Source organism: Eumetopias jubatus, unplaced genomic scaffold (genome assembly GCF_037043125.1).
Source record: "Eumetopias jubatus isolate StellerSeaLion01/CBP00866 unplaced genomic scaffold, mEumJub1_p1.0 scaffold_75, whole genome shotgun sequence".
In the NCBI taxonomy this organism is placed as follows: Eukaryota; Metazoa; Chordata; class Mammalia; order Carnivora; family Otariidae; genus Eumetopias; species Eumetopias jubatus.
Window position 1 is genome coordinate 729,132 of NW_028274881.1, and position 21,124 is coordinate 750,255.

General features: G+C 59.0%; 2 protein-coding genes across 2 annotated transcripts; both read left to right on the plus strand.

The window, feature by feature from the left end:
• Positions 1-6,577: 6,577 nt before the first annotated feature.
• On the plus strand, positions 6,578-9,035 carry LOC148161755 (testis-specific Y-encoded protein 1-like). The gene is made up of 7 exons (XM_088020596.1): positions 6,578-6,681; positions 6,968-7,082; positions 7,386-7,511; positions 8,186-8,292; positions 8,489-8,565; positions 8,893-8,912; positions 9,015-9,035. Exons 1-7 carry the CDS (start codon positions 6,578-6,580, stop codon positions 9,033-9,035), a joined length of 570 nt encoding a protein of 189 aa, XP_087876722.1.
• Positions 9,036-12,853: 3,818 nt separating this feature from the next.
• LOC148161756 (testis-specific Y-encoded protein 3-like) lies at positions 12,854-18,123 on the plus strand. The gene is made up of 7 exons (XM_088020597.1): positions 12,854-13,066; positions 13,602-13,921; positions 14,428-14,548; positions 14,688-14,799; positions 14,899-15,044; positions 15,173-15,221; positions 18,107-18,123. The coding sequence occupies exons 1-7, from the start codon at positions 12,854-12,856 to the stop codon at positions 18,121-18,123; spliced, it is 978 nt and encodes a 325-aa protein (XP_087876723.1).
• The last annotated feature ends 3,001 nt before the right edge of the window (positions 18,124-21,124 follow it).

Here is a 21,124-nt window from a genome sequence, read left to right on the forward strand (position 1 = left end):
GTGGCCGACTTAAGGTTGGTGCTGCTCACTTGCCATGTTCGAGAGGGAGGAAGGAGAGGATGAGGAGGACGAGGAGGACACGGAGGAGGTAGATGAGGCTAGGGAGGCAGAGGAGTCAGATGAGGTGGGGGAGAGGGATGGTGAGCAAGAGGGGGCTGAGGAAAGGAGGAGGGGTAGGAGGCTGACAAGCCTGTGGAGAGAGAGGGGGAGGAGACACAGACCACCCAGCCTCGGCAAAGACACATTCAGGAAACACGTACACAAAACATATGATCTCCAGTGCACAGGCATGCCTGCTTGACAGGAAGACACACTGACGTACACAAGAAACACACACAAACAGAAACTCACACAGCCCTGGGGAGCACACACTACCACCGGCACACAGGCACGCACTCATGGCAACACACATACACACATACGCACGCAGGCAAACACGCACACACAGGAAAGAGTAACACACACGATGTCCGCACACTGGTATGTGCAATTGGCCGCACACGCGCACACACACACAGAGGCCCATCCATATGCATAAACACACTCAGGGAACACCCGCCAAACCCCAAGTTCTGTGGCACACAAGCATGCACACTTGGCCACACACACCAACACAAATGTGGGTGAGCATACACGCAACACATAAAACCCAGGGCCCGACAGAGTGGCACAGACACATGGCCTCACAAATACACACCCGTGTACTGGCAAACAGACCCTCCCGATACACACACCAAGACACCTGATCTCCGATCCACAGGCATGCGTTCTTGCCACACTCACGTGCACATGAAATTCACACACACCGCACAAACAAAATGATCCCTGGCACAGAGGCATGCTCAGGTGGTTGCACACGCAAGCACACAAACACACACACAGGCACACACACACACACACACACACACACACAGCCGGACGCAGACTCCCCTCACACACAGCCCAATTACAAAGCCGCAGTGCCTTCCACCACTCACACCTACCTTCCTTCACACGTCCTTGGAACTGTCCCCTGTGGGCGGGTTTTGCGGATGGGACGGCGAGTGTCTGTCGGGACGGTGAGGAATGGCCTCATCCTTCGTCCTGGCGGGATACTTGGGTTTGCGGTGCTCCTGACAGGACGCATGCATGGAAGCGCACCACAGCAGGGCAGGGCCCGCATCCAGGGTACTGGACCAAGCTCCCTAAGCGGTGTCAGCAGGCCGGGACCCGGAAGCACCAGGCCGCGGGGGCCCCACTCGCCAGGACCCTTCCCAGCTGTTTTCCCGGCCCTGAAGAATAAGGCACCCATGAAGAGTAGTCTGCCTTTTCCGCCCTCCTCCGAGAGCCTCCCTCGGGTGTCCTCATGCCCTGCCCTGCCCTGCCCTGCCCCCATGCTGAACATCACCGCCACCCAGGCAATCCCACACGTCAGGGGCTGAAGGGTCCCACCAGGCAGACTGCCTCCTCGCCATGTCCTGGCTCAAAGGACAAACCCACAGGCAGACGCAAAGCCCTTCTTAACTGGTTTATGTCTCCTTTCCCGTCCATTCAGTTACATTCTGGATACTCTCAGAGCTGCAACTGGTGATCTGTTCCCCCATTTCTGTCCTGTGCAGGCAAAGCACCTAGGAGACACGTCCACAAAGTTCTCAGAGGGGTGACCGCCTCCTCGAATTCTTGTGGTTGTCCAGACTCTGATGCTCTGCCGGGTCCACGTCCACACAGCCATCGGGCCCGGGCGCGCACACACACACACACACACACATACACGGACACACACACAAACCCCTTAGGGATTCATGAAATTGCATAATGCCAAGGTTAGCCAATGTGGGTTGAGGGACTCCTCTGTCCTTGTGGGAAACCTGTCCCTCCTCCCCTGGAGACTTAGGAGCCTCCAGCCCACGTCCCAGTGCCATTTCCAAGAAAGGCCATGTGGCTGTGGGAGGCCACGGGGTGGTCGGGAACATGGAGTAACGTGGGGGAATCAGCAAAGGGCGGGATGGGACAAGAGAGCCCCACTCCCAAAGACTGGCAGGCCATCCCCAAATGAACAACAGCAGGAGCCCTGACACAGGGGCCGAAAGGCACGGGTGACAGTTTCAAGAAACAGGGTGGAGACGCATCGCCTCTCCCGATTGACCTGGGACATTCCAGCTGCCAGCCTGGCGTGCCTGAACTTGCCCACGTGGATGCACCTCCCTGAATGTGTGCCTGACTTCCCCCAGGTTCCCTTCTCACCCTGCCACATGCTCCCTGGGCCAGCTGGGGCCAAGGTTCCACTGAACATCAGTTTCCCCAACACTAATCCGCCTCACCCGCGTTACCTTCCACACACACACACACACACACACACGCACGTCAGGGCCCAGCTCCCCTGTCTCCTCACCGACAGGCGCTCCTCTCAGGTCATTCCTTTTGGCTGCCTCCCTGTCTCGGTTAGTACAGTGGGGATTGGGCCACAGGTCCTCGATGAATACCCAGTAGGGGAAACAGGGCAGCTCTACACAGTGTCCAGGCCCCCTTCCCAGTAAGCTGGGGCTCAGGCATCACTAGGGCTGACGAAGGCCAAAGGGCACCACTTCGATGCTCCTGATAGACCCTAGGAAGCTGGGGTCACACAAACAGTTGAAGAGGTTAGGGCTGGTTGAGTAGTGCCTGCAGCTGGCAGCTCCACCTTCATAGTCTTAGAACCACTGGACTGGAGTGGAACGAGACCCCCGCCACCCTACAGGAAGGGAAATTTTTGGAGAAGCTCTCCACGGCCCAGGACCCACGCACTCTCATCGTCTCTCCCTCTCAACCACCCAGCCTCTCTCCCTCCTTGGCCCGAATTCGCCCCTAAGCTGGAGACCGCGCGCATCTACCCTCCCTTTCCCAAGTGCCCCCTGCTCGACCTCACCATCCCCGAAAATCAAGTCCACTCCTCCCAGCAATGCTAAGCTGATACACCTTAAGAGTCACTTTTTTCTGGAAGTAGGGGTTGCTCCCAAAGGAAAGCATCAACCTTCAGCTGTACTTGTGTCGGCCCATTTCTTCCAACTCCCCCACCGACGAAAGAGGAGGGGAAGGGGGAACGTGTCTTCTGGGTGTCCCGAGCTGCTTGCCTGGCTGCGGCAATGAAATGCTTTGCCAGGCCCCTGCTACTCATACCCCACTCCCGCCGAGCCTCCGCTACCCTCCGTCTCCCAGGATTGACCTACAAATTGGTCATGTAGCTTAGCACGTCTCTGCCCTGGTCCCACTTCATGGCTGATATCTTGGGGTGTTGCAGGATCTGCCTTGGGTCAAGGAGGCTCGCCGGCACGAGCTATGAAAGGAGAGCCAGGAGACCCCTGGACGTTCCCGGCAGAGAGCACGTGACCCGAACGTGCAAAAGTGCAGAAACTCCAGGCACTGCCGCCCTCCCTGCCTTGTCAGTCCCTGCCCTTTCTTCCCACCTGCTCCACCCTGGGGAGTCCTTTGGCTTCCAGCACCTCTGAGGCTGCCTGCGGCTGACAGGGCACATTTGAGGGCTTAAATGCTCTCCTGTCCCACATTTCCCTGTCTGGTCCATGCTACTGGCAGGCAGTTACAGCTTTGGATGGCTGGATGTGCTCTTTCCCACATTGACGGCTGTTTGCTTGTGTGTTTGCCTGAAGCCCCGTGACATTGAGGGGCCTCCTGTGCCCAGAAAGGGTCCGCTTGCCTCACCTGAAGCACGGCTGCACACCCAAGGCGCAAAGGGTGATACTGGCTGAGTCCGTGAGAGAGGGAGGGAAAGCGGTAGGTGGGGGAAGGAGGGAACGCAAAAGAGAGAGAGGGACAGAGAGACCCCACACCGGGAGGAAGGGACAGAGGGGGAGGGCAGTGAGGACAGAGGGAGAGGCCGAGCGAGGACACAGAGGGGGAGAGAAGGGGAGGGAGGAAAGGCAAGTGTAGGCGCCTGCGCCTGCGACATCGGCCTGGGTGCGTAGGGCATGTAGAGTCAGAGTTTGAAGCACCCGGACAGCCTCGTGTCTGCGTTCCCGCGGTCTGCCGAAGCGAGGCGGCCCGCTGACAGACTTGGCAACCTGAGTGCGGACGAGAGAGTGGGTCTGCCCTGAACACTTTGGAAAACCACGCAGGCTCTGAAGGGCAGGGACGGGGGCAGGCAGCCTCTTCGCCTGGCCAGGTACCCATCAAACTTTTCCTTCCAATATCTGCTCTGAGCCAAGTGTGCATTGGGCTACACTACTTGGTGTTGGGTATTGACCCGTGTTCCCTAAAGCCCGTAAGGCTGTTGGGAGTGCTGCAGCCCCAAACCTTTGGCCCACAATTTCTGCACAGACACGGTCTGGACAGGTCTCAGATCCTACGCCTGCCATATGCCACGCCACCCTCATTTGCTGGGAATTATAGGGATCATGGGCCCACAGCACGGCGTGCCTGGTGGTGGATGGTAGCGCCCTTCCGCCCAGGGCTCATGGCCCTGGCCGTGTCTCTGCTCCTGCCCTCCTCCCGTTGTTTCTCCACAGCAGCCAAGCCACACCATCCGGACGGAGGATAAGGCCGGGGCCCAGAAGCTGGGGATGTACAGGATGATGGCCCTCTGGCAAGCCAGTTGAGAACTTCACTTCTCATTCATCCTGCGATGGAGCTGCACGTAGGCCCTTGTAGCTTGGGCATCCAGTGAGCCCAGCGCTAACAGAGCAATGGCCAGTGTGGCAAGTGGGTCCCCGGCTATCTTGGGACCAGGCACTCGCTCTTCCTGTGGCAGGTCCTGCAGATTTTCGTCTTGCTCGGCTCGCTCCACCTCCTGGTCTTCCGCTGCCACGACCTGCACCATCACCATGATATCCTCCACCAGACGACCAAATCCTACCCTGGGCCGGCCTCACCTCTATGCATCCAGGCCTCAGCGTCCTGCACAGCCTGCGCCGCAACGCTGCACACCTAGGGCCTCCGGCACCCACTCCTCACCCGAGGTGCCTGCCTCCCCGTGGGTCCCCGCCTCTTCAAGGCCCCCTCTGCGGACTATGTTGGTCCAGGATTCCAGGGCAGCCCCGGTGTACCCGGACCACGCATCGCTGCCCATTTGGACGTGGAGCCGATCTCAGTATGGAGCCACAGCAGCGGCAGAGGGAGTGAGCTGGAGGTGTGAGCATGCGTCTCTGGTACGCAGCCGGTAGGTGGAGATCTGGGACCAAGCCTAGAGGCGGGCAACACAGAGGCGCTGTCGCTGGTGGTGAAGGCCTTTGTGCTGCCTGTTCCCTGGATGCCGTACTCAGCTCCTTGCCACCTCGTCTTCCAAAGAGTGGGCACTGAGGTCACCGAGCCGGTGGACAGCATCCACCTGCCACCCTCTCCAAAGGTTTGCCCAGACTTCGTCTTCAGGGAGGGCCATCTGGATCCGTGGCTGTATTGTCTTGGCTCCAGGAAATGTATGCATCCCGCTGTGCTCCATGCCAAACACACTGCATGTGTTTGTGAGCGTGTGAGCTTGGGTTTGTGTCGCACCCAGCATGGCACCTTTTCGAGGCTCACCGGCCTGGCTACCGGTCCCAACGAGGGAGAGGGCTTTGAATTCCTGGGAAAGGAGATGCTCAGAGACGCATCTGCATCTTCCTGTCCGGAAGCCTTTAGGTTCCAGAGGTCGTGTGGCCAGAGGGGTTAGAGAAAGAGCGCCGGAAAAGAAATCAGAGAGGAGGACGGAGAGGAGAGCGTGAGGAAAGGACAGGCAGACCATTGGCCAGAGAACTCTGTCGCTCTCCTCCTGACCAGCAATGGGCATGCGCTGGGACAAAGTGTAGCCGCATATTTCCCCCTAGGAGACAGACAGCTTCGGGGTCTCTGTGTCATGGAATCACACTATGAATAATCCAGGACCTGGGCTGACCAATTCCACGCACACTGGACCAGACTTCCCGATGGTGCACACGTTCTCCTCAGTCTTAGAGTAGTCTATTTCCGAAGGGCGAGGGACAGCGTCACATTGTCGGTACAAATAACAGGAAGATGGCGTGCCCTACGGGACCGTGGGTGCGTTTCACGCAGGCTGTATGGGTGGGGGTTGTAGTGAAGCGTGGGAGGGGTGGGTGAGGGGTGTTCCGTCGGGCACAGGGGCGGGCTCCCTCGCTGAATGGCTGTCTCCTGCTGGGGCGAGGGCGGGGTGGGTAAGGCCCCGACCACAGCCTTGCCAATGGGTGTTCCCGGCCTCGGGACAGCATCATGGCCTTGGCCATGGCGTCCCATCCAGCCAAGGCGGCGAGCCGGTAGCCTACGCCCCCACAACCCAGAAGCCACCTGGGCCCAAACAATTGTGTGCTGTATCCCTCAGGTGCACGGCCTTCAAAGGTGCCCGCGTCTAGCCCTGACCACAGGATCTCCACATGCCGGCTGCTCGAGGGAGCCGCGTACCCACACCTAAATCTCATTCCTTCTGCCGCTGCCGTGGCTCGGTCCCAACGATATGATCCATGTCTAAATGGAGAGCGAGACATGATCCGGGGACCCGGGGATGCCCCAGAATCCTGGACCAGCTGAGACTGCAGAGGGGGCCGTTAGGAGCCGGGGTCCACGGGGAGGCAGGCGCCTCCGTTGAGGCGGGGGTGCTGCAGGCCCCAGTTGAGGGGGGATGGCGGCACAGGCTGTGAAGGAGTTTGAGGCCCGGCAGCGCAGAGTTGAGACCAGCCCAGGGGAGGAGTTGGTCGTCGTGCTGGAGGATATCTTGGCGGTGGTGTAAGTCATGGCGGTGGAAGATGAGGAGGTGGACTGAGCCTAGCAGGACGAGAAGGTGCAAGAGCTTCTGCAGGAGGAGCCAGTGCTGGGTCCCAAGACACCCGGGGCCCCAATTGCCGCACTGGCTGTTGCTGTTAACGCTCAGCTAAGTGGATGCGCAAGCTACCAGGGCGTACTTGTGGCTCAATCGAAGGTGAATCAGAAGTGAAGTTCTCACCTGGCTCGTCAGAGGGCCATCACCCAGTGCAGCCCTGGGTTCAGGGGCCAGGCCGTATCCTTCCTCCAGGTGGTGGGGCGTGGCTGCTGTGGTGGAGCACCGGGAGGAGGGCAGAAGCAGAGCCATGGCCAGGGTCATGAGCCCTGGGAGAAGGGCTCTGCCACCCACGCCCAGGCCCCTGGTGGTGTGGACCCACGATCCCTATAATACACAGCATAGGAGGGTGGGGAGGGGCAGGGCGGGGAGGGGGTGAAAAGCAGGGCCTGAGACCTGTCCAGACCATGTCTGAGCAAAAGGTGTGGGCCAAAACTTTGGGGCTACAGCACGCCCAACAGACTGGCGGACTTCAGGGAGCAAGCACTTCAACACTCTACAACAATAGTGTAGCCCAAAGCACCCTTGGCTCAGAGCAGATAATGGAAAGAAATATTTGCTGGGTACATGCGGCAGTCCGAGAGGCTGCCCACCAGCATTCCCTGTCTTTCAGAGCCTGCCTGGTTTTCCAAAGAGTTCAGGGCAGACCTACAATATCGCCCGCACGCGGGTCGCCATGTCAGTCAGCGGGCCGTCTCGCTTCGGCAGACCGCGGGAACACAGACAGTGCGCTGCCGGGGTGCTGCAAACTCTGTCTCCACAGGCCCCACACAGCCAGGCCGGGGCCCCAGGCCCAGGCGCCTACACGAACCTTTCCTCCCTGCCAGTCTCCCCCCGCTCTGTGTCCTCGCCCGCCCCTTCGCTCTGTCCTCTCTGCCCTCCCCCTGTGTCCGTTCCTCCTGGTGTGGGGTCTCTCTGTCCCTGTCTCTCTTTTACTTTCCCTCCCGCCCCCATCTACTCCTTTCCCTCCCTCTCTTGCTGACTCTGCCAGGACCACCCTTTGGGCCGTTGGTGCACAGCCATGACCCGGGTGAGACGAGCGGCCCTTCCCTGGGCACAGGAGGCCCCCCAAAGCCACGGGGCTTCAGGCAAACACACAAGCAAACACAGCCATCAACGTGAGACGGCGCACATCCAGGCATCCAAAGCTGTGACTGCCTGCCAGCCACACTCATAGGCAGGGAAATTGGGGAACAGAGAGCAACAGTCCCTCTGCCTTGCCCTGTTGGGCGCAGGCAGCCTCAGAGGTGCTGGAAGCCAAGGGACACCCCAGGGTGGAGCAGGTGGGAAGAAAGTAAAGGAGCTGAAGATGTTGGGAGGGAGGCATTGCCTGGTGTTTCTGAAATTTTGCATGTTCGGTTCACTCGCTCTCACCTGGGAAGGGCTGGGTCGCTCCTGGCTCTCCTTCTGTAGCACGTGCTGATGAAGCTCCTTGACCCAAGGCAGATCCTGAATCACCCCAAGATATCAGCCATGACAGGTGACCAGGACATTCTCACGCTCAGCTACATGACCAATTTGTAGGTGAGTCCTGGGAGACGGAGGCTGGTAGAGGCCCGGTTGGATTGGTGTTTGAGCAGGATGGGCCCCGTCAAAGTCGTTCAGTACTGCACCCAGGCACGCAGCACGGGACCCCTAGAAGACACTTTTCCCCTTCCCTCCTCGTTCTTCTTCGGGGCCGGTGGAGGAACTAGGCCGTCCCACTTACCGCTGCAGGTTGATGTTTCCCTTTGCGAGCAGCCCCTACTTCCAAATCAAAGTGATCGCTAAGGTGTATCGGCTGAGCATTGCCGGTAGGAGTGGGCTTGAGCTTCCTGGATGCTGCGGGCAGGCAGGGGGGGACTTGGGAGCGGGAGGGGAGAAGCGAGATGTCCCTGCGTGGGGGCGGTACCGGTCCCAGGATGGAGAGAGCCTGGGAGGTTGGGAGGGAGAGAAGGAAATGGAGCATGGGTCCAGGCTGTGAGGAGCATCTCCTAAATTTACCCTTCCTGCAGGATCGAGGGCAGTTCCTTCCACTCCACTCCAGTGGTCCTGTGGCTATGAAGGTTGAGCTGCCAGCTTCAGGCATGACACCAGCAGCCGTAACTTCTTCAGCTGGTTGTGGGACCCATACGGCCCAGGGTCTAACAGGATCGCCGAGGTGGGGCGCTGCGTCCTTCATCAGCCGGAGTGATGGCCAAGCGCCTGCTGCTTGGGAGGAGGGCCAGGGCGTCATACTCAGCTGACCTGTTTCCCCTACCAGGTCATCATCAAGGACCTTTAGCCCGATCCCTTGGAGTACTACCCACGGCAGGAATACACCCGAAGGTCATGAGCTGAGAAGAGGGCCTTTCAGTGAGGAGCCAGGGGGTTGGGTCCTGATGTTTGTGTGTGGAAGGTGCCTGGGGACAGGCAGTTTCATGGTGGGAACCTGAGGCTCAGAGGAGCCTTGGCCCCAGCTGGCCAAGGGAGCGGTTGGCAGGGTGAGAAGTGAACCTGGGGGAACTCAGCACACATCCAGGGGGTTGCGTCCAAATCGGCAAGTTCAGGCCCGCCAGGCTGGCTGCCAGAGCTTCCCTGGTCACTCGGGAGAGGAGAACGGTATCTACCCCGTTTCTCGGAACTGTCAGCCATGCCCGTTCGGCTCCTCTGTCAGGATTCCGGCCGCTTGTTCTGTTGGGGATGACCTACCAGTCTTGGGAGTGGGGCTCCCTTGTCCCAACCCACTCCTGTGCCACGAATTCCCCACTTCCCTCCGTGTTCCCAACCACCCCGGGGCCTCCCACAGCCACATGGCCATACTTGGGAATGGCACTGGGCTGTGGGCTCGAAGCTCCTGGGTCTCTAGGGGAGGAGGAACAGGGATCCCACGAGGACAGAGGACACCCTCAACCCACCTGGCTACCCTCCGCATTATGCATTTTAGCGAATCCCTAACGTGTGTGTGTGTGTGTGTGTGTGTGTGTGTGTGTGAGTGTGTGCCCCCGGGGCACAGCAGCTATGTGGACGTGGACATCGCAGAGCATCAGAGTCTGACCAACCACAAGAAGAGGAGGACCGTTCACCGCTGTGAGAGATTTGTGGACGAGGCTACGTGGTGCTTTCCCTGCACAGGACTGAAATGGGGGAAAGGATCACCAGGCGAGCTCTGGAGAGTATCCAGCACGTATCTGAAAAGATGGTGGGAGTGACATAAACAAATTAAGAAGCGCTTTACGTCTGTGTGTGTGTTTGTCCTTGGAGCCAGGACATGGAAGGAGGCAGTCTGCCTGGGGGGGACCCTCCATCTTCCGATATGTGGGCTTGTATGAATGGCGGTGATGTTCAGCATGGGTGCAGGGGAGGGGAGGGCATGGCATGAGGATCTCCTGGGCAGGGTCTAGGAGGACAACGGGAAAAGGCAGAGTTCTCCTCATGGGTGCTTTATTCTTCAGGACACAGAAACAGGTGGGGAAGTGTCCTGGCGAGCGGGGCCCTCGTGACCTGGTGGCTCCTGGTCCCGCGCCATTGACGCCGCTTAAGGAGCTTGGCCCAGTACCCTTAATCCTGGAAGCATGCACCGCACTGCTGTGATGTGCTCCCTGCCTGCCTCCGGTTGTTGCACCACAAAACCTACATGTCCCAGGAGGACTAAGGAGGCCATCCCTTGCGGTCCCTGCGGACCCAGTCCTTCCTGAGCCTCAAATCCCGACCACAGGGGATAGTTCCAAGGACGTGTGAGGGAAGGCATGTGTGAGTGGTGGAAGGCACTGCAGGTTAGTGAGGGCGCTGTGTGAGGGAGGTCTGCGTTTAGCTCTCTGTGTGTGTGCGTGCGTGCATGTGTGTGAGCTTGCACGTGCGGCCACCTGAGCATGCCACTCTCCTGTGGATCGTGTGTGTTTGTGCGGTGTGTGTGAGGTTGAAGGTACACGTGCGTGTGTGGCAAGTGCGCATGCCTGTGGACCAAAGACACTCTGTCTTGGTGTTTGTACCGGGAGAGAGTTTTGCAGGTGACCGGGTGTTCTGTTTGTGAAGCCACATGTGTGTGCCACTGTGTAGGGACGCTGGGTGTTTATGTTTTGGGTGTGTGCATGCCTACGTATGTGTTGGTGTGTGAGGCCACTGTGCATATTTGTGTGCCACAGACCTTGTGAGTTGGTGGGTGTTGCCTGAGTGTGTGTTGGCTCACGGATGTGTGTGTGTTTGTGTGTGTGTGTGTGCCCCCGCTGTGTGGCCCACTGCACATACCTGTGTACGGGCACCATGTGTGTTTCCATTCCATGTGTATGCGTCTTCACATGTGTGCGTATATGTGTATCTGTGCGGTCATGTGTTCGTACCTGTGTGCCTGTGAGTGTGTGCTTCTCAGTGTTGTGAGTGTGTGTTTTTATGTGTTTCTTGTGCATGTCAGTGTGTGTTCCAGTCAAGTGTGCATGCCTTTGCGCCGGAGATCATAAGTGTTGGGTGTTTATTTCCTGATTGTGTCTTTGCCCGTGCACGGTGGAGTGTTTGTGTGGCCAAGTGTGCATGCCTGTGAGCGGGGACCGTGTGTGTGTCCCGTGGTGTGTGCCTTTCCCAGTGTACGTGGACGTGTTTGTGCAGGTGAGCACAAATCTGCCCGGGTGTGTGTGCTATTTGCAGAATGCAATGCAGGACGTTCCATCTCTGGTGGGGCAGGCGTTCTTGCTGCCTGTCACCTGGGTGTCATCCTCAGCTCCTTGCCGCGTGGCCTTCCAAAGAGTGGGCACTGAGGTCACCGAGCCGGTGGACAGCATCCACCTGCCGCCTTACCCAGAGGGTTGGCCCAGACTTCCTCTTCAGGGAGGGGCATCTAGGTCCCATTTGCTGTATATTCTTGGCTCCGGGAAAGGCATGCCTCCCTCTGTCCTCCATGTCAAACACACTGCGTGTCTCTGTGAGTGTTTGTTTGTGTGGGCACCCAGCTTGGCACATTTTTGAGGGTCACCGACCTGGCTGGCGGTCCCTGAGGGGCAGAGGGCTTTGATTTCCTGAGAAAAGAGATGCTCCGAGACGCATCTGCATTTTCTGTGCGGAAGTCTTTAGGTTCCAGTGGCCGTGTGGGCACAGGGGTCAGAAAAAGAGCGCCGGGAGACAAAGTCAGAGAGGAGGACGGGGGACGAGGCTGAGGTGGAGTAGGTTATGGATGAGGACGGAGAGGAGGCCATGAGGTCGGGAAAGGCGGACCCATGGACAGAGCACTCTTCGTCGTTTTCTTCTGACCAGCAGAGGGCATGCGCTGGGACAAACTGTTGCCGCACATTTCCCCTGAGGAGGCAGACGGCTTCTGGGCCTCTGTCTCCAGAAATGGCACTATGTATACTCCAGGCCCTGGGCTGACCATTTCCACGCACACTGGACCAGGCTTCCTGGAGGAGCACACAGTGTCCTGAGTCTTACATGAGTCTCTTCGGGAAGGGCGAGGGACAGCTTCACAAGTCGGTACAAAATCCAGGCAGAGGGCGTGCCCGACGAGGCCGCGGGTGGCGGGGGCAGGGGGGTGGGCTGGGGGTGGTGTTTCGCGGGAGGCATGGGGGTGATAGAGGGTTTCGGTGAGGCTGCGAACCCGAAGGAGGTGAGGCCACTCCGGAGGAGGCGCACTGGCAGGCTCCAAGCATGGCTGTCGGGCTCAGGTAGGGTCGAGGGGCAGGGTTGCGGGAGGACACGCCCCCCGCCGTGCCACTGGTTGGACGCGACGGCCGTCCCGCGTCCTGGAGGTGGCTCGCGGACTCTATCCCGCCTAGGCTGAATACGTGCCCCAGCCACCTCTGCCCCTTGGACACCTGGCCCCAGGCCTTAGGGTGCATTCTTCCCCGAGTCCAGCGTCCTCCGGGTGGAGACTGCTGTCGGTCGCCGTCCATGGGAGCCAGAGCTCCATTTGCCGTGCCGCCTGCGGAGTCTGCGCTCACATATCCAGCCCCTCCCACCGCAGCTGCCACAGCGAGGCAGGGCCCTGTGGTGTTGACGCGGTGCCCGGCGGAGTCGGGGCGGTCCCCAGAATCCTGGACCCGCCTCAGTCGGGAAAGGGGCCGTTCAAGAGGCAGCTGTGCACGGGGATAGAGGCCCCCGGGCTACGTACGCCCGTTGGAGGCCCTAGGTTTGGGGATGGCGGCCGAGGCTGTGCGGGAAGGGGAGGAGCGATGGGAGAGCGAGGATGCCATCCTGGTGGAGGAGCTGGGGCTAGTGGGGGGTGACCTAAGGATGGTGCTGCAACTGGTCGTGTTGGAGGGGGAGGACGGAGAGGACGAGGAGGCCACGGAGGAGGCCGCGGAGGAGGTAGACGAGGCTGACACGGAGGAGGAAGACGAGCCTAGGGAGGTGAGGAGTCCGAGGAGGAGGGGGAGGGGGACGGTGAGGAAGAAGAGTGTGAGGAGGAGGAGGCTGCAAGGCTGTGGAGGAAGAGGGCGAGGAGGCTGTAGAGGCTGAGCAGGAGCAGGGGGAGGAGGAGGAGGATGTGGACAGGGTGGAGGAGGGGAGGCTGAGGATGCTGAGAAGGAGGAGGCTGAGGAGGCTGAGCAGGAGCCAAGGGAGGAGGAGAAGCCCGAGGAAGAGGAGGAGGTGGAGGGGCCTGAAGAGGCTGAGGAAGAGGAGGGTGAGGAAAAGGCTGAGGAGCAGGCTGTTGCGGAAGAGGCTGAGGTGGAGGAGGCTAAGGAGGAGCATGTTGGAGAGGCAAAGGAAGAGGAGGCTGGGGAGTGCGAGGGCCCTGAGGAGGGAGAGGAGGCTGAAGGGGCTGAGCAGGAGGACCAGAGGGAGGAGGGCTGAAGGAGGAAGAGGGGCTCAGGAGCTGCAGGAGAAGCGGAAAGCGGAAGAACAGCCAGAGGGGCGGCGGGGTCCGATCCTGTCCTCGCTCGAGGCTCTAGAGGCCCTGCAGTTGGAGCTGGAGCGCATGAAGAAACACGCCAGCAGCTCCTACTCTGGGCTCAGGCTCAGGTGTTGTCGGAGGCGGCAGCGTCCCCTGGAACACCGAAGCGCCCTTATGCGGGGCATCCCTGGCTTCTGGGCCAAGGCTGTATCCTTGACGCTGTCATGGAGGGACCCCGATGTGGCCGGGCTAGAGCAAGAGGAACCGAAGGAGGGGGACGATGAGTATCAAAATACAGCGGTTGGTGAACCCCCAGACCCGCAGACACACCCCCAGCCACGCCGGGGTGTGGTGGCCACGCTCATGCCCTGGTGATCCCGACAGCCTCGACATCCTCGTTCTGGGTGGAATTGGGGGCTGGGGGCCTCAGGGTGCCCTTGATTTCGCACAAGGCACTGGAAGTCCAGTGGGAGAGTAGCAGCAGCGTTCCAGCTCAGAATTAGGAATTGGGAGCCGCGGCAGGGCGTCTTTCCTCAAAACGACTCCAGGCAAAGCTCGAGTTCCCCTCGGGGTTTCAAGGCAGGCGCATGGTTGTGAGTGCCCACCTGGTCAGCCTGAGGCAGGAATGTGTGCTTGTCTGGAGATGAACTGGTTGTGTCTGGCTGTCAGGACATGAGTATGGCCTGCGGAGGGCGGTGTGGGGCGGGAGCGGTTTCCCTGAGGATGCACCGCTTCCTGTGTGAGTGTTGAGATCTACAGGATTCCGTGCGGGGGCCCAGCGAGCGGGTCTTGATGCAGCCCTTGTGGGGGCGTGCGATCGGGAAGCAGAGGGGGGGGCGGTGCCCGGCTGCTGTCCAGACCTGCTCTGTTGTTGTAGCTCTATCATCTCAAGCCCTCGGAGGGTCCTAGACTCACAGCAGTTTGTGAACCACCCACAGATGTCAGCCGTGATCAGGAAGCAAGATGAAGGCCACCTTGGCTACATGACGGATTTGAAGGTCTGGCCCGGCACACTGAGGCCGGGGCGGGGAACGGGAGAGGGGAGCGTGCCGAAGAGATCCAGCCCCGAAATCAGGACGGGGAGGGTCTGCTGGTCAGACATTTCACCCCCGTCTCCCCCAGTCTGCCACCCGGCAGGTGGAGGAACTCAGGTTTCCCCGTGATTGCCGCAAGATCCTGCTCTTCTTTCGAAAAAACCCCTACTTCCGGGATGAAGTCGTTGTGAAGGAGTATGTCCTCAGCGCTGCTGGTAAGAGGCTGCTGCCTGAATGGGCGGCAGCAGGTGCAAGACGGAGGGTCGAACCCAAAACGTTACCTGGCGCCGTCTCCCATTCTCATCTTCCAGCAGGGTATGGACCGTCTCATTCCACTCCCATCCAGTGGCACCAGGATTATGAACAGGAGGCCTACAGTCGCAGGCACCACAACACCAGTCTTAACTCCTTCAACTGGTTCTCTGACCACAGCTTTGCTGGTTCTAGCACCATAACTGAGGTGGGGCCCAGTGATAAACAGCGGGAAGGACCCCGTGGGTTCCCCGGCTACTTGGGATGGGCCTCTGAGCTCTGCCCCGTTTCCCCTGCCACATCATCATGGACGACTTGTGGCCCAACCCCTTGCAGGACAACGTGAGGAAGAAGGCCCCAGGAGAGGGACCCGAGAGGATGACAGGTGAGGGGCCTGGGGTGTGGGTGCCGAATTGTGCGCCATGGTGCCCGTGGGACCTGGCTCCACCAATGGAGACACTGAGGCTCCGAGAAATTCTCCGATGCAAGGACCCTGGGTCAAAACGGCATCACTATGAGACAGGGAGCTTGGACAAGTGCAGTGGCAAAGGGCTTCGGCATGGGGGGTTTGAGACAGGCGGGGCCCAGCAGCGTCCATGAGCAGACCTGGGGAGGCAAAGCCGGCTCGCAGCTGCACTTGTGGGAATTCTCATGGGCCATGAGCCCCACCCTCAGGTGTCCTAGCACCGCCTTACACTTGGGCCCAGTGAAGCTGCCTCCCGCCACCCTTGGCACAGTCGTCTGGGTACGCTGGCGCAAAGGCACACCCTGCCATCCCGTCACACTTCTGTGTTGGTCTGGAGACCACAGTCGAACCCTTGATTTCCACAGGCAGCTCCTTTCCCGCCGCCCCCAGCCACGCTGAGAACACTGGCCAGCGTGCACAGATTATTTGAATACATGGGTGGAGGATGGCTAAGGCGATCACAGTGCGCAGCGACGAGTGGCATGGGAGAGTGACCGCCGTTCCCGGGGAGGGCCTTCAAACCCTGAAGCAACCCTACCTATGGCCCAGAGGGTACACAGGGGTCTCCTACTGTGTGCCTGTGTGCATGTGTGTCTGTCTGCATGTTGTGTGCCTGTCCCTCCCAGGGAGCGTCATGCATTTGAGATGAAAATGAGGGAGCATTGCATTGGCCGAAGCCAGTCCAAAAGCTTCAGGTGGACCCGAATGTTTGGGTGGTTCCTCTGCGTGGGAGTAACCAAAGGCCGAAGCCGTGCGAAACAGAGGGCAGATTGAGGCCCCAGGTGACCTGGAACAATATTAAAAGTTTGAAAAACAAGTTCAAGTGTCCTTGTGTGAGTGTATATATGTGTGTGTGTGTGTGCATGTGTGTGTGTGCATGCGGGCGCTTGGTTGCGCACTCGCGTTTGTGGCAAGGGGTCGGGGGAGTGCCTGAGCACATCGGCCTCGTGTGGGTGTTTGACTTCTCTGCCTGGGCATCGCCAGCTCATGGAATGGCTTGGCCTGCATGCTTGCCCAGAGGGCTAGGGCACACATGCTCGGGGACTGCATCCTAGGGGTCAGAGGTCCTTCCCCTTGGGGTGCGGGGGCGCTTGGTAAGGAGAAGAAATGAGACCAAGGCCAGCTACCTGGGGCTCATCTCTTCCCTGGAGAAATGAGGAAGTTCAAGGAAAGGGAGCGATGAGCAAGGGCCGAACATGTCCAGGACGCAGGTTTGCTGCATGGTGATGAGAGTCGTCCAGGGATGCTCCCTGGTGGGTGTCCTCCGACACATCCAATGCACATGCCACGGGGGAGGTGCGGGGAGAACCCAAGGTACGTTACTCAGTTGAACCCAGCGCTGGTGCACTTCATGGGCCTAGGAACGGTGCACAGGCTCTTGCTGTCACGGTTGGACTCTCAGGACCAGCCACGATGATAGGGAATATGGGTCAGACCGTAAGGAGGGTCGTTGGGAGAGGCGACTGAGGGAGGTGATGGAAGGAGGGCAGAAAGATGACACTCATTCATGCACAGGAGCCAGGCGAGACTCTAATTTGTGGGCAAGACTGAGAGACACACACACACACACACACACACACACACACACACACAGTCTGAGAAGCATACTCAGGTACAAATCACTCATCCCCCCACACTCATTCAGGCACTCCCACACACTGAAACACACATACTATCAGTCACCCCCACATACACACTCCTTCACACACAACCCCTAACATACGCACACTCGCTCCCTCACTCAGACACACACTCACCCACCAACCCAAGGCTGTTTCACTCACATCTTCTTACACTAACACACTGTCGAACCCACGCTCCCCCAGGATCCCTAGCCTCTTGTTTTCCTAGGGCCCTAGTTTGGTGTCTGCCAGAATGCAGATAGTCAGAGCGGTGGGGCAGGGGTAGCACAGTTGCTACGTGCAAGGGCCGTGCTACCCACCCATGTGCTGCCTGTCTCATGATGACTCTGGGGCTGATAACCCTTAGGGTTCTGTGCGTAGGTCCACGGAAAGACCAGGAGCATACTGAGCAACTGTCGTGAGCCGCACCTGGGAGGCGGTGAGGTGAGCCCCTTGGGTGCTCCTCCCCCAAGCGGGTGTCTGCTTGCCTGAGACGCCTCTGCCTTGAGACGCTGGCAGAGGACCGTGTCCGCAGGCAGCAGAGTGGGGAGATATGAGCGTTTGCCCCACGAGGCTCTTCTCCATCCCCAGCTAAATTGGCTCCATGGGCACCAGCCCTGAGGATGAGAGGGCGATACTAACCCTCCTACCCCGCACCACGCCCCAGCCAGTGAGGCTCCCTGCTCCACAGCTTTGGGAAGTGCAGCGGCACTTTCCCGTCGGAAGGTTTGACAGTGAAACTGCAAGGATGCTTCTTGTCCCTTACAGTATGAAGGACAGATCTCCTGTCTGGCATCAGGTTGTGGATTTGATGATCTGTAGGACCTAGCGTTGCCCTTCCAGGGCGGGCGGAAGCCTCTGAAGTTCTAGGAGGGAAGGCTTGTCTCTTTCGCCCTGTGGGGAGATCGGGCTTATCAGCCTCTTTTCTTTTTAGGATTTTATTTATTTATTTAAGAGAGAGAATGAGAGATAGAAGGTAGGAGAGCGAAGAGGGTCACAGGCCGAAGCAGACCCCCGCTGAGCAGGAAGCCCGACGTGGGGCTCCATCCGGGACTCCAGCACGAGGACTCGAGCCGAAGGCAGCTGGTTAACCAGCTGAGCCACCCAGGCGCCCTTCTTTCAGCTTCTTGGTCTGTAAATGCCGGGGTACCCGTCAGCTGGACCCTGGCTCTTCTTGTGCAGCTCAGATGAACGTGTGACTTCGTAATCCGCAACGTGAGCAGGACAGCACCCATGTTGGCACATGGTCTGAAGGGGTCCTAGGCTGGGCCATTTCGGGGCACCGCAGGGTAGACATCTATGTTTGTTCCTTTTGGTAGGGTGATGCCAAGAATGTAAAACATGGGGGAAGAGGTGGGCACAGGATCCCCCACCTCTTAGCAAACCTCCCCTTTGCTCGAACAATGGCGTGATTGAGGCCCGGCCTGGAGAAATGGCCGAGGCGGGGCGGTCAAAAGCTTTGGGAGATCAGGGAGCCCCGGATGTCGAGAGTCAACTGGATGCTGAGGGCGTCAGGTCCAGCGTCCCCAACGGGAAAGCAGGGGGCCGGACAGCTCAGAAAAACCACGCTACCGTCCCGTTTGACCGCTCAGAGAAGACGATAGCATCCAGTCTAACAGCCTCTGCAGGGGTCCATGTTGCAGCACGACACGAAATAAAGGAACTAACCATGAAACACTGGTCGCTGTCACAAGCTCAGGCACTTGGTCTCCAGATGTCAGCCCACAAGACCCATCAACATGGGAGAAGGGCAGCGTGATCCAAGGCCTGACTGGCCGCACCTTGGCAGCGAATCCACAAGGGGCCCACTCTCAAGGTTCTGGAAAGAGCTCAAAAGAACACCCAAGTCTGAATGCGAACCCGGCAGCCCTCTCAGGGCGTATTGTACTCTGGCTCAATAAACTTTGCCCTGCTGCCTAGTGCACTTCGTCTGGTCTACCCCTTCCTTCCTCGACGCGGTGCAGCCAAGAACCCGGGCACTACGGGAACAAAACTCCTATAACCCAGAGTGCTTTACCGCATCTACGTTGAACGCGCATTCTTCGGGGCTCTCCCCACTCACAGTTGCAGTGAACACCTGAGCCTGGGAGGCCCCAGGTCGGCCGATAACAGGGACAAGGCTGGCGCAAGGCGCGAGGGGCCTGCTCAAGGCTGTCTGTCATGACTCCACGGAACGGCACCCTGCAGCTTCCAAGATATAGCTCTGTGCCTGCTCACCTGAGTATGCAAAGGGATGCCTGCTTGGAAGCATTTGTCTCTGGGGCCCATTAGGCAATGCAGAGTACTTCCATATGCAAATCCTGCTCTGGTGATTGTTATGCGTGTACTTTAGGGGGATGCCTTATTTCAGGCTAGCACCTTGACATAAGGGACTCACATACCTGCTTCCTCTTGGCCCGCTGGCCTCTCTTTACCATAGGGCCCGCCTCCCACCAGCATTGCACCGCAGCCCTCATGACCCACGCTCATCCTCCCATTCCTACTCCTTATGTCTGGCGAACATTTTCTGGGTCATTGGTGCCGAACATCGACTGCACTTTACAGGAGTTTTCTCTCTGAACCGGTCGAACGTATCACGCAGTGACTTCTGGACTCCGTGCATCCAAAGGGGTAGCAGGCTCTTCCTCTCCCTGAGGATCCCGGTAGGTGGTGGGTCAGTCCCAACTCTGTAGGCTGCCGAGAGATGCGTCTTTGCCTCGCTGGCCCAGTGGCCTGGGCGACACTTTGGAGCGTACCTTCTGCTAGGAGTACATTGGGCTCCTTGGATGTGCAGAGTCAGCGTTGTCAGGCAACTTGCAAAGCCCTGTCACCTTAGGTCTTCGTGCACTTGCTGCATGAATAACTCCCTCCCTCCTCTCTCTGGCATTCCGGATTCGCACATGTCGGTGGTGGGCATGAGAGTTTCCCGCAGACCTCTTTGGAGCCCTTCACTTCATTTCTTTGTGGCTTTGCCTCTCCATCTCACCCGCATGACGTTGTGGGATCTGTCTGCAGGGCCACGGGTGCGTTCAGATCTCCTCCTGACGTCCAGGAGGGAATGTTTTCGTTCAGGCTGTGGGCTTTGCAATGTAGAGAATTCAGCCTCCGTCCCTGCCTCCGCCCGTCCTCGCTCCCCCCTCTCTCCCTCCCCCGCCCACCCTGTCCCCATGCCTGCCTCCTCCTCTGCCCTCCTCTCTCCCTCGCACCCCCTCCTCTCCCTCCCTGTTCCTCTCCCTCTGACCACCCTCTCTCTTCTTCTCCTTCTCCACACCGCTCCTGCTCTTCACCTCTCCCTGTGGAACACCCCTACCCCGGTCTTCCCTATCCCCAAGGATGTGCTCTTTTTGGTGCACTATTTCTTCAGGACCCTCCTTTAGCGCCCTGGGCAAGTATACAGGAACTAATTCAGTTTGGACTGTAGCAGTAAACCCACAGTCTGGGTTGTGTCAGGGACAGTTTCAAAAAATTGTTCTTCTCCCCCCACCCCAGATGCCCGGGCATTGTTATCCCTGTAAGGTCACTGGGTGCGTTGACGAGTAGAATTTGAAACGGTGACGCGCTACCACCCAGAACCCTGCACTTCACCCCAAGGGGGTTCCAACTGCCTCCTTCTGGTCAAATCCCACCCCCCGCCACGGGCGGCCCGACCCATCCCTCTTAGATATGTGAGGCCCTCCCACGATGCAACACATCGCCTTCGGGCTTGCCATCACCCACTGGGCCTTCCTGGCACTTCAGGTGGCATGATTCGTATACATTTCGGTATGCCTCCCTGCAGGGGACCGGCATGAAGTGTGGGATTGTGGAGAAGGGCCTCGTGAGTACCGCAGAAGGGGCAGGGTGTGCCGGCAATGCTCACTTTGCCATCCCCTCCCTGGCTGGCACTCCACTCAGGGACAGACAGACCAAGGAAGAACTTGCAGCAGAGCTGGGGCAGCCAAGACAGCCACAGCTCCTCAGGAAGGCAGATTAAAGCAGGCTCCGTGTAGCATTATGCTGGAGCTCAGACATCCCTGGCAGTTATGGTGAGGCGGGAAGGAAGACACAGGGAAAGGGAGCGTGGATCAGGCAAGGAGGGAGAAACAAAAGATGAAGGGCCAGGCAGAGGAAAGTACAGTGGGAGCGAATCCTACCAGTGGCTTTGACGAAACAACACACCCAGAGGTACTCTTCAGGCTAGCTACCCGGCCCATTAGCCTGCCAAAGAGTCCAAATCCTGGA